The sequence below is a fragment of the Microtus pennsylvanicus genome, chromosome 14 (assembly GCF_037038515.1).
Source record: "Microtus pennsylvanicus isolate mMicPen1 chromosome 14, mMicPen1.hap1, whole genome shotgun sequence".
Taxonomy (NCBI): Eukaryota; Metazoa; Chordata; class Mammalia; order Rodentia; family Cricetidae; genus Microtus; species Microtus pennsylvanicus.
In genome coordinates, this window is record NC_134592.1 from 76,229,225 (window position 1) to 76,241,856 (window position 12,632).

The 12,632-nt window shown below is 38.5% G+C and overlaps 2 protein-coding genes across 2 annotated transcripts; both read right to left on the bottom strand.

Annotated features, from left to right (window-relative positions):
• Positions 1-598: 598 nt before the first annotated feature.
• Positions 599-1,516, bottom strand: LOC142834825 (olfactory receptor 4B13-like). Its single transcript, XM_075947721.1, has one exon. The coding sequence runs from the start codon at positions 1,514-1,516 to the stop codon at positions 599-601; it is 918 nt and encodes a 305-aa protein (XP_075803836.1).
• Positions 1,517-8,504: 6,988 nt separating this feature from the next.
• Positions 8,505-9,431, bottom strand: LOC142834988 (olfactory receptor 4B1-like). The gene has a single exon (XM_075948048.1). It carries the CDS (start codon positions 9,429-9,431, stop codon positions 8,505-8,507), a length of 927 nt encoding a protein of 308 aa, XP_075804163.1.
• Between the last annotated feature and the right edge of the window lie 3,201 nt (positions 9,432-12,632).

Genomic DNA, 12,632 nt, shown 5'->3' on the forward strand with positions numbered 1-12,632 from the left:
TCGCTCTGTACGCCTCTCAACTCGCAGTCTGATACTGTGCCAAGCCCACAGCCTGGCACCCAGCTCTTCCATTGCAGGAACTCTTATTTGCCCCATTGTGTTCCTAAAGAACAATAGTCATGCTGCAAAGGAGTTGCCAGGATAAAGAACCTGGAGTGTAGAGCAACTCTGTGCTGTGTGACAGATCCATGGAGCAAACAAAGAAAATCAAATCAAATAAAATACCTCACAATCATCTGTTTTATCTACCTTCTACTCACTGGGGTATATTAAACACTGTGAAAACATGAGCTAGTTTAAGCAAACATAAACATAACATGTATTTTTGAGAAAGGAAAAATTAGTTTGAAATAATAAAAACACATCTGAAATTCAGTGACCTATCTTCACGTTAGTAGATTAGTTTAAGAACTAAGATTTAAGAAAAACTGAAGTACAGGGCAAGTTACCTAGTAAAGTGCCATGATTAAATTTCTACTACAATTCTTACTAGATTTTTTCTTAGAAAAAAGAAAAAGAAAAGAAAACCTTACTAAAAACAAAAGCCATTTCAATAAGCACCAAAACCAAGACATATTTGTAATTTGTTTGTGGTCTCTCAGTTCTCTGGTTGTCTCCAAAACTTCCTTATAGCATTTTTCATCTCTGCATTCCTTAATGTGTAGACAATGGGGTTCAGCATGGGGGTGATGACTGTGTAGAACACAGCCACAAGCTTGTCCACAGTGTAGGTAGAGGAAGGTCTCATGTAAATAAAAGTGCCAGGCCCAAAGAACAAGAGGACCACCGTAATGTGGGAGGCACAGGTGGAGAGGGCCTTGCGCCTCCCCTCTGCAGAATGGTTCCTCAAGTTCACAAGGATGGTGATATAGGAAGTCACCAAAATAAGGAGAGAGATAATAGAGATTAAACCACTGTTGGCCATCACGATAACCCCTTCCATAAAGGTGTCAGTGCAGGCAAGTTTAAATAATGGCTGGAGGTCACAGAAGTAGTGGTCAATTACATTGGGACCACAGAAGGGCAATGGAATGGTGATGAGGATCTGGATTGTGGAGTGAATGAGGCCCCCCAGCCAGGAGCCAGCTACCAGCATGTGACACACTTGATGACTCATGATGTTCATGTAATGGAGAGGTTTGCAGATGGCCACATAGCGATCATAGGCCATCACCACAAGCAGAATGACTTCAACAACTCCAAATAAATGGGAGAAAAATATCTGAACCAGGCAGCCCTTCAGAGAGATGGTTTTAATCTTTACAAGTAAGTCAGTGATGAATTTAGGGACAATGGTAGAGGAGTAACAAATCTCCACCAGGGACAAGGAGCTGAGGAAAAAGTACATAGGAGAACGCAGACTCTTACTGATGTTGACTGTCACAACAATGAGGCCATTGCCCAGCACTGTGGCCAGGTACACAGGAAGGAAAAGTACAAAGCATACCTTCTGTACTTTTTGATCTTGGAAAAGGCCAGTGAAAATTAACTCAGTGACATTATTTTCATTGGCCATGGAGTCAGCTCAAGTGTGTTGGACATCAAATAGAATGAAGGCTAGAAAAAAAGCCAAAAATTTTTAGCACAAATTAATTATACTAAAAGCATTCTAGAAAGAACAAACTGTTTTACTATACGTTAAAATGTAACTCAAAATAAGTCCTTCTAACTTTCAGCCAGGTATTTTTCTAATTTATCACAAGGAATTCTGAAGTTAAAATTTCAAGATATATTATAAGCAGATAGATGATAGATGCATATACAGAAACACAGATCATGTGTTTGTATTATATTCATTGCATTTAATAAGTCTTCCTTTTGAGTCATCTCTTGGATACTGTGCTGGTTGGAATTCTTTATATCCTTTTTTTCTTCAGAGAAGTACTACATCTGTAGTATAGACTTTGTAATTAATAAAGAGTACACATTTGCTAGCTCATGATTCTACAAGTTGGGAAGTACAAAGCAAACTCAGACTCAATGAGTAGTGACATGGCAGACATTATATGATGAGACAGACAAACATGACAAGGAAAGCTCCCTTTGACATGCAGTCTTCAAGTCTGCAGAGTGATACATGCGCAGAATAAGCTGTGGTGATTCAGTTACAACCAGAGATCCAACTTCCAAAACCATAAACTCACCAGGAAACAAAGCTACACTTTCGCAAGAAATAATTTTCCTGTTGTTTCTGTCATTTCCCAATGTCTTCCATGATGTTTTCTCTCAGTTGTCCCAGTCCTCACTGTACCAAAGCAAAATCCTCTACATCTTGCCTCAAGAAATATGTTTCTACAACAAATGTTCACATCTCTGAGAGTGTGGAACTAACTATATTTTCCACCCTGTTCCACAATTGTTTCCCACCATCTACCACCAAATCTACTGAGAGATGTTCATTCCAAAGAAACAGAGAAATTTCAAAATAGCTAAGTGGAATTAGGTGAGTGAAGCAATAGAGAGTGGATTCCATAGAGAAAAGAAATGCTGAAAAGGGAAAGGTTATGTTCCCAAACACAATAGTGATGAGGTATATATGAACTCACAGAAACTGACAACATGTGCAAGATCTGCACAAAATCAAGATAGACAAAATCCCGGCATGGAAAAGGACCAGTGGATGAAAAAAAATCCCACCACAGACAAAAGACCTATTTGTAACTGATACCCACTGAGAGAGAGGAAAATCAGTTTTCTCCCATAGAGTGACACTGTGTATATCAACCATACTCCAAGTTCACCCAATGCCCAGAATTAATGAGGCAACACAAAACAGATTCTATATTAGGAGGGGGGTCTTGTGGAATCTATGGTAGTTTGGGGTTAGGTGGGATTGTTACTGTTGTTGTTTGGTTTGTTAGCTGATTTTTGTTTAGGTTAGCTCATTTTTTGAAGAAAAAAAATACAAAGTTGGTTGGGTATAGAGAGGGAGAATCTGGGAGTAGTAATAGGGGACTGGAAAAGAATATGTTTAAAATATGCTCTAGAGATGAATACTTTGCATTGTAATGGATCTTGGTTTATTGATACAATTTAAGGTCAATTCTTTTATATGTATATATTTTCTCTTTTTTTAGGGTATGATGTGTTTGTGAATTCATAAAAATTATGAATTGAAAGGTAGTCATTTATAATAATGAAACTTTTAGTCATGTTAATTAGGTTTTCTAGATATATAGAGATATATTTCTTATGAATAGGTATTCTTCAAATCTTTCAAATCTAGGAATATTGCATTTAAAGTATTTTAAGAACTTAGGATGTTTTATGACAGTGAGATGTGTCTGCTTCTGGCAGCACCAATTACTTCGGAGAGGTGGTGGGCATTGTATAAAATGTATTAATTAAAATAAATAAGAACTAAAACTTTTGAGACGGCAGAAAACATCTTTATCACTGACAAAGATAAGAAGGGAGATGGAAGTTTATGTATATTACAAATAACCTTGACAAGGTTTAATCTCTGAATTAGGAAAACACACAAAGTTGCATAGCTTCTTATGTTTCATGGATCAGTTCCTCCAACAGGAAGACATCTGACATCTGATAACCTTTTTTTAACACAACCTGGTCCTATTCAGCTCTGCCTTTTCTACATTTAATCTTCTCTCTCTCTCTCTCTTTCTCTCTCTCTCTCTTTCTCTCTCTCTCTCTCTCTCTCTCTCTCTCTCTCTCTCTCTCTCTCTCTTTCTGTCTCTCTCTCTCTCTCTTTCTCTCCTCTCTCTCTCCAACCCCCAAACATTAGCAATTGAGAAATTCCTCCTCTTTCCCCACAATGACTGACGCACCAAGGAAAATGCAAACCAGGAGAAGAAGTTTATAAAGTCACACCAGCAGATAGACATGTACTTTATACAGACAGGGGTAGAGAAAATAATGAGTTACCTGATACCTATTGCAGCCTGTAGACTCTAATTCTTACTTCAAGTCGCTTCACCTACCTTCTGGTCAGAAGACCTGGTGTGCTCCTTGCTCCCAGGTAGAGCAGTATTTAGACCACATAGACTTCAAATAAATTGTTTCTAATTCATCATAAAAATTCTCCTCTCCCATAGAACATGCTATGCCTCAAGGAGAGGTTTGCTCTGGGGAAAAAATCTATATAGAGAAGGAGCATCAGATTCCTCCTTACAGATTCTGTTTTCTTTCATAAGTGAAGTCCCTTGACTAATATCATCACTGAGCAGATTTCCTACTGAAGACCCAAACCAAGTCACACTCAGCAAAACTACATTAGGAGTGTTTTCTTAAACACTTTAGAGAATAATTTATAATAATCTTATATTAACTTCTGAATGTATAAAAAAGGTAAAAGTCTGAGAAAGGTGAATTGATTTCTTAAAACCACACTCTGTTCTTTATTTGGTACTGTCACAGGAAACAATTCTCTCTCCAAATCATTAGGCTTTGGGGATATGAGGTGGAAATGTTACTGCCTTTCAAAAGTTGGATCTGTCCCCTATGGAGTATTTAGAAAATAAAGTGATGACGAAGACAAATCAGAAGGAAAAAATATTTAGACTTACAACTTTAGAATAAAAATAAAAATTCATGAGACTAGGAAATTCAGCGGTAATAAAATCCTGCTTTGATGCCCCAGTCATGTCTATCCACACAATGTCCAAAGGTTGTGATTAAATGCTCAGATTCTTGGACTATTTATGATGAATGAGGCCACACATATGATCAAGAGACCGACTTCCCCATGGAATTTCTTTTACCTGTAGGAAAACTTAGGCAAATAAAGAATGACTTTGGAAATTTTCTAAATCTTTTGCAATCATTTTAATGTCATTTCAATATTGCTTTACACCCAACAAGGAGAAGGTACATAAAAAAGTAAAGGTAATAGGGCTTATTGCCTATGGTTTCTGATTGATATAGCAGAACTTTTTTTTTAATTTTTTATTTTTTTTATTGAAATAAAATTTCCGCCTCCTCCCAGCCTCCCACTCCTCTGTCTCCCCCCACTCCTCTTCCCCTCCCCCCACTCCTCTCCCCCTTCCCCCACTCCTCTCTCCCTCCTCCCACTCCTCTGCCCCTCCCTCTCCAGTCTGAAGAGCAGTCAGGGTTCCCTGACCTGTGGAAAGTCCAAAGTCCTCCCCCCTCCATCCTGGTCTAGGAAGGTGAACATCCAAACTGGCTAGGCTCCCACAAAGCCAGAACATGAAGTAGGATCAAAACCCAGTGCCATTGTGCCTTGTCCTTCTCAGCAGCCCTCATTGTCCGCCATATTCAGAGAGTCCGGTTTTATCTCATGCTTTTCCTGTTACAGTCCAGCTGGCCTTGGTGAGCTCCCAATAGATCAGCCCCACTGTCTCCGTGGGTAGGTGCACCCCTCGTGGTCCTGACTTCTTTGCTCATGTTCTCCCTCCTTCTGCTCCTCATTGGGACATTGGGAGCTCAGTCTGGTGCTCCAGGGTGGGTCTCTGTCTCTATCTCCATCCATCGCCAGATGAAGGTTCTATGGTGATATGCAAGATATTCATCAGTATGGCTATAGGCTAGGGTCATTTCAGGATCCCTATCCTCAGCTGCCCCAGGAACTAACTGGGGACCTCGCCTTGGGCACCTGGGAGCCCCTCTAGGTCCAAGTCTCTTCCCAACCCTAAGATGGCTCCCTTAATTAAGATATGTGCTTCCCTGCTCCCCTATCCAACCTTCCTTTATCCCAATCATCCCGTTTCCCCAAGTTCCCCTCATCCTACCCTTCTCACTTTTCTCTCCCCACCACCCTTTACCCCCCTCCCAGCCCACCCCCAAGATCCCAATTTTTTTTTTTTACATTTTGCTTTATTGATATGAGACTGAATCAAGATCCCAATTTTTTGCCCGGCAATCTTGTCTACTTCCCATAACCAGGAGGAAAGCTATATGTTTTTCTTTGGGTTCACCTTCTTATTTAACTTCTTAAGGATACCAAATTATAGACTCACTGACCTTTATTTATGGCTAGAACCCAATTATGAGTGAGTACATCCTATGTTCATCTTTTTGGGTCTGGGTTACCTCACTCAGGATAGTGTTTTCTATTTCCATCCATTTGCATACAAAATTCGAGAAGTCATTGTTTTTACCGCTGAGTAGTACTAGAGTACTATATATATATATATATATATATATATATAGTACTCTATATATATATATCTATATATATATATCTATATATATATATCTATATATAGATATATATATATATATCTATATATAGAGTGTATATATTCCACACTTTCTTCGTCCATTCTTCCATTGAAGGACATCTAGGTTGTTTCCAGGTTCTGGCTATTACAAATAATGCTGCTATGAACATAGTTGAACAAATGCCCCTGTCATATGATCGGGCATCTCTTGGGTATATTCCCAAGAGTGGCATTGCTGGGTCTAGGGGTAGGTTGATCCCGAATTTCCTGAGAAACCGCCACACTGCTTTCCAAAGTGGTTGCACAAGTTTGCATTCCCACCAGCAATGGATGAGGGTATCCCTTCCTCCACAACCTCTCCAGCAAAGGCTATCATTGGTGTTTTTGATTTTAGCCAATCTGACAGGTGTAAGATGATATCTCAAAGTTGTTTTGATTTGCATTTCCCTGATGGCTAAGGAGGTTGAGCATGACCTTAAGTGTCTTTTGGCCATTTGAACTTCTTCTGTTGAGAATTCTCTGTTCAGATCAGTGCCCCATTTTTTTAAATTGGGTTAATTTGCATTTTAAAGTCTAGTTTCTTGAATTCTTTATATATTTTGGAGATCAGACCTTTGTCTGTTGCGGGGTTGGTCAAGATCTTCTCCCAGTCAGTGGGTTGACTTTTTGTCTTAGTGACAGTGTCCTTTGCTTTACAGAAGCTTCTCAGTTTCAGTAGGTCCCATTTATTCAATGTTGCCCTTAATGTCTGTGCTGCTGGGGTTATACCTAGGAAGCGATCGCCGATATAGCAGAATTTTTAAAAAGGAAGAGAAAGTCCTTGGGCATTAGGTTTTGATCAGCTACTGAATAAGTAGACAACTGAGGACAGCCTATCCTTTTTACCACTTTTACATAAAACTATAGTGATGATTGACATTATTTTATTTTCATCTTCTCATTCTCACATTTGCATATTTGTGTATTACATACATTATAAAACTACTTGCCCCCTATCCTTCTGCCTCTGTATCTGTGAATGATAGTTGACTATACCCACTGAATTGGACTCTGAAAGATAACATTCATCAACTTGTCCACCCAATAAATAATCCAGCAAAATCTCTAGCTTTATGTAGTCCTTCTGCTTAGCAGGTGATCATGAGACAGGAAATCACACAGGCTATAAATACATTCTTAGTTTAACAGTGAGAGAGCAAGACAAGCTGACTAGACATGGCCTATGGCTGCTGCAAATGCTCCTTCTCTCCAGCCACCCTGAGATTTGTGTGGGAATTTGGGAGTGATTAGAAAGGATATGTGAGAATGAGGTAAAGAGCTGGTTAATGAAACCTGAGGTTAGAGGCAGGTAGACACAGAACCATCAAGGTAGTAGGATAGAAGTCTTGCCTCTAACACTGAGAAACCTACAAGTCTTAGGAAAACACACTTATGCTACCAACTTTCATAGTCATATGGTGTGTACCTATGTAGATTTAAGTAAGTTAAAATTAAATTTTAAGAATTCCAGGTTTTAGTGACATTAATGATACATAAATTTAAATGTCCATGTATTATCACAGACACACATGTTTTCATCAACATATGAATTTGTCTATGCCTTGCCCTGCAGCCACAAATTCCTCTATTATATGATCTCGGAGCCCAAACGATACTTGGTGGAAACACAGCCTACTCTGGCATATCACAACTTGAGAAAATCTGGGTGAATGGATGCAAATCAGTGCAATTTTATACAACTCCTAAGCCAAGACAGAGCAATTGTAAGATACACTCAAAACTTTTCATAGTGGGGAGATACAATGGGGCATTGAAGAGATTATGAGAAATATAACCGTGCAGATTAACAAAGACTCTTTTAATCTCACCTCACTGAAAAAAAATCAGTGGATATTACAAGAAATAGCTGTGGCATGGTCACTCATAATAATGGGAAAGAGATATGAATTAAAAAGTTATGACCCTGTCCTTAATTCTTCCAGTGAAAATAGTAATCATTTCTCAACAAAAAGAAATGCTAATTTTTGAGATAATAATAGTCATAAAATGGTTTGTATACAATGTATGGAAGTACTAAAGTATACTTTACCCAATCTTTCAAAATACTACCATGTCTCAAGGAACATACAAGCATGTTTCTATATATTCTTTGAATTTGCACTTGCTTTTTAACTATGCAGCCAATCAAATTCAGTGAGAAAATCAGACCTCTGTCCTTGGAGTATTTGTTTCCTGAGAGAAGTACAGCAGTAAAAGAAACACGCTCTTCTAACTACTCTTTTATTTGAATATGCACCAAACAGCAAAATCTACATCAACAACAGACTAAGTATTAAAATCCCTTTTCGTCATTTATTACTCCATTCACTCTGCCTCTGAGCTCTTTTTGTCCCACAACTTCTTTATGACATTTTTCACCTCTGCATTTCTAAGGGTGTAGATGATGGGGTTCAGCATGGGGGTGATGACTGTGTAGAACACAGCCACAAGCTTATCTTCAGTAAATGTAGAGGAAGGTCTCAGATAAAGGAAGCTAGCAGGTCCAAAGAACAAGATGACCACTGTAATGTGGGCAGCACAGGTGGAGAGGGCCTTGCGCCTCCCCTCTGCAGAATGGTTCCTCAAGTTCACAAGGATGGTGATATAGGAGGACACCAAGATAAGGAGAGAGATAATAGAGATTAAACCACTGTTGGCCATCACGATAACCCCTTCCATAAAGGTGTCAGTGCAGGCAAGTTTAAATAATGGCTGGAGGTCACAGAAGTAGTAGTCAATTACATTGGGACCACAGAAGGGCAATGGAATGGTGATGAGGATCTGGATTGTGGAGTGAATGAGGCCCCCCAGCCAGGAGCCAGCTACCAGCATGTGACACACTTGATGACTCATGATGTTCATGTAATGGAGAGGTTTGCAGATGGCCACATAGCAATCATAGGCCATCACCACAAGCAGAAGAATCTCAGCAACCCCCAAAAGGTGGAAGAAGAATATCTGAGCCAGGCAGCCCTTCAGAGAGATGGTTTTAATTTTTACAAGTAAGTCAGTGATGAACTTAGGGACAACAGTAGAGGAGTAGCAGATCTCCACCAGGGACAAGGAGCTGAGGAAGATGTACATAGGAGAACGCAGACTCTTACTGATGTTGACTGTCACAACAATGAGGCCATTGCCCAGCACTGTGGCCAGGTACACGGGAAGGAACAGTACAAAGCACACCTTTTGTACCTTTGCATCCTGGAAAAGACCAGTGATGATCAGTTCAGTCACGTTATTTGTCTTAGCCATGGCTTCAGTTCAGGTGCGCTGGATGTTATAAAATTCTGTTGAAAAAAAAACAATTTGAACACAAATTCATGACATGTATAGTATGGCAGATAATGTAAAACAATTTACAATATGTATATCATTTATTTAGTCAATAAATACTAGTTACATGTATATTCAAGTATAACATTTTATACTATTTTAATTTGTTTACTTTGTAACTAGAAAATGAATATTCAGAAAAACTTATTTGACCATAGTAACAGAAGAAGTAGAGAATTCTAGGGCTCACAACCATTCTATCAGGCTTTCACTCTGGGATCCTCGTCATTTCCAGTGCAGTCGATATTTGGAGAGTCATTAGAATTAGGACCCTATTTAGTGGTCTAACCTTCGGGGACACTCCTGTGCTCCCAAGTAATCTCCTCTTACCTGTGAAGAAATCAAATTCCCATTCAATTCTGGGATGATTCTCCTTGGTGACTCTAAAACAGTAACTCACAGAATCCAAAAACCTAAAAGAACTTTTAAAATACTTAATTTTATGCTGTATTTTTCATTGGATAAAAATTACTAATTTAAGTAGGTCTGCCAACCCTAAAATCATCAAATGCAGCCACTCAATAAAAGTGAGACTTTGTAGGTCTAAGAGGAAATTGAGGTTGTCCAACAAACAATGGCTAAGAAACTCTGTATCTTATTTCTAGTCACTTTACCTTGCTGTAGATCAGAAGGGATGCTGTGTTCTTTATCTTCAACAAGGAGTTAGATCACAGATTTTTAAGTAAACTCAAATTGTCTCCAACCCAATATGAAGTATGTCTCTGCTTAAATACAACATGAGTCAAGTAGAAGTTTGGTTTTGGAAAAATTCGGCTGGGAAGGAACAAGGAATAGTTTATGAGTCCTGGTACTTGAGCAAACAAGGTCCCTTAAATATCACCACCCAACAGATTCCTCATTGAACACCCAGTGAGCCATGTACCAATCATCCTCATCTTAACTATGTTAGAATAATGTGAAGTAGATTTAAAAGAATATCTCCTAAATTTTTCTGCTCATGGATGAAATGACAAAGGCTGAGAGAGGAGAACTGGCTTCCCAAAATCACCTTCAAATGATTTTTCCATGCACTAAATCAAGGATAATAGTCTCAATAGCACTGAATTTTCTGACTTTACTGGGTGGAGGTTGTCATTGCAATTTAAGGGCTGCATTTTCTCTCCACGAAAAAAAATCATCACTAGTCTTAGTTAGGAATGTAACTGGTACCTAAAGCTAATTATAAAATAAAGAGGAAACTCAGAAAGCTACATGAAGTTGAACATTTGAATGTAAAAATTAATTGCAGGCATAAGAAGCAGCAAAGAGCTTTTGCTTTTGACAAGAAAATCTACCCACTCATTCTTTATCCAAAGGTGTGACTACACACTGAGGTCCTTGCATTCTTTATAATAAACTAACTCACAGGCTATAATCATGAAACAAATGTCCCCCATGGAATTTCTTTTCTCCAGAGGGAAACTTTGTGACTAAACTGGAACAAAAAGAAAAGGTTTAAATTTAATCTCAAGTACTTCAGTGACTTTTACATGAAGCTCTTTAAAATTAGGAAGGCAAAGACAAAAGATGAGAATCAGGCATGTGGGACTCATTTTCCTCAGGTTTGTCTACTGAAAATAAGTTTACATGATAGTAGATAAAAGAGACAGGACTGGAAGCCAGGACGTGAACTAACACGTGTTTAGCAGTAAATTAACTATTTGCTTATAACTATCCCATTTACCTCCTACTTCTCATTTTTCCATTTCTACTCCTATATAAATTAACAGTTAGGCTATATGTGCTACACTGAATTTTCTAATTCTCATATTTATGTGCCATGTTTATATTTTAAAAATCACTTCAAAAAAATCACCTCAGTTGCCATAAACCTCATTGCTCCCTCGATGAGGATAGTGGTCGTGATCATGAAAGATGGGGACAACTTCCTCTGGAGAAAGTACCAATCACCCTTTCACTCTTTCATTCACTTACTCAACAAATACTGGTGAATACTACAAATCACCAAGAACTAATTTAAGGGCTGGGCTTAAGAGGCACAAAAATGAAACTCTCTGGACATGTGAGACTTAAATTTTCTCTATTTCTCTATTCTAAAATGAAGGTTGTACCTTCATTTTATAGAGGGGGACGGTGATCAAAAAAGAGCAATAAAAGCAAATATAAGTAATGATTTTTGTAACATGTAAGTCAAGGATTTACGAGAACCATAAAACGTTTGTAAATTTGTCATGCTCTTCTGTCTTTTATTATTGTGTTCTTATATTTATGTATATATAATATATGTGTACTATTATATATAAGACATGTGTAATAAGTCTGAAGCTATAACATATTTAAGATTCCCCCCCAATATATCAGTCATGAGGTTGTGTTCAGAGTACCCACTGATATAATTTTAAGTTTTGTTTTGTGTTGTTTGGTTTTTGTTTCTGTTTCTATTTTTGGTTTTGGTTTTCAAGACAAAGTTTCTCTGTGTGGCTCTGGCTGGCCTGTAATTTGCTCTATAGACTACACTGGTCTTGAACTCAAAGATTCACCTGCTTCTGCCTCCCAGTACTGGGATGAAAGGTGTGCGGCACCATGCCCAACTTCACTGTTCTAATTTCTATCGTCTGGAGTTCCTATAAATGGAAGCTTGAACATGCACTCTTCTGTATTAGTCATTCTGCTATGAATTACAATAATTAGAGGTCACATATACAATGTATAGGTATGGTGTGTGTGTGTGTGTGTGTATACCCATGTGTGAGGATGGCTGCACATGCAAGTATATGTGCATGTGGAGAAGCCTGAAATCAAATTTAGGTATTTCTAAATCACTTAACCATTTGTTCTTTTTATTTCAACGAAGCCTCTCACTGAACCCAGAGCTCATCAGTTCAGCAAGGCTTTCTTGCTAGCAAGGCCCAAGGATTCTCTTATCTCTTGCCTTGCACTCCACCTCCAAGTACTGTGCTAGTATGTTAGTCTAGTCTAGCTGGTGCACAGTCTGTAGGCTTGTACATACATGAATGTATGATGACATACAACCATGATAATAGCATATTTTCACTACCTAAAAATCTTCTGTGTTCACTAAGCATCGTGGCATTCACCCTTAATCCCAGTACTCAGGAGACAGAGACAGATGGATCTCTGAGTTCAAGACCACCCCTA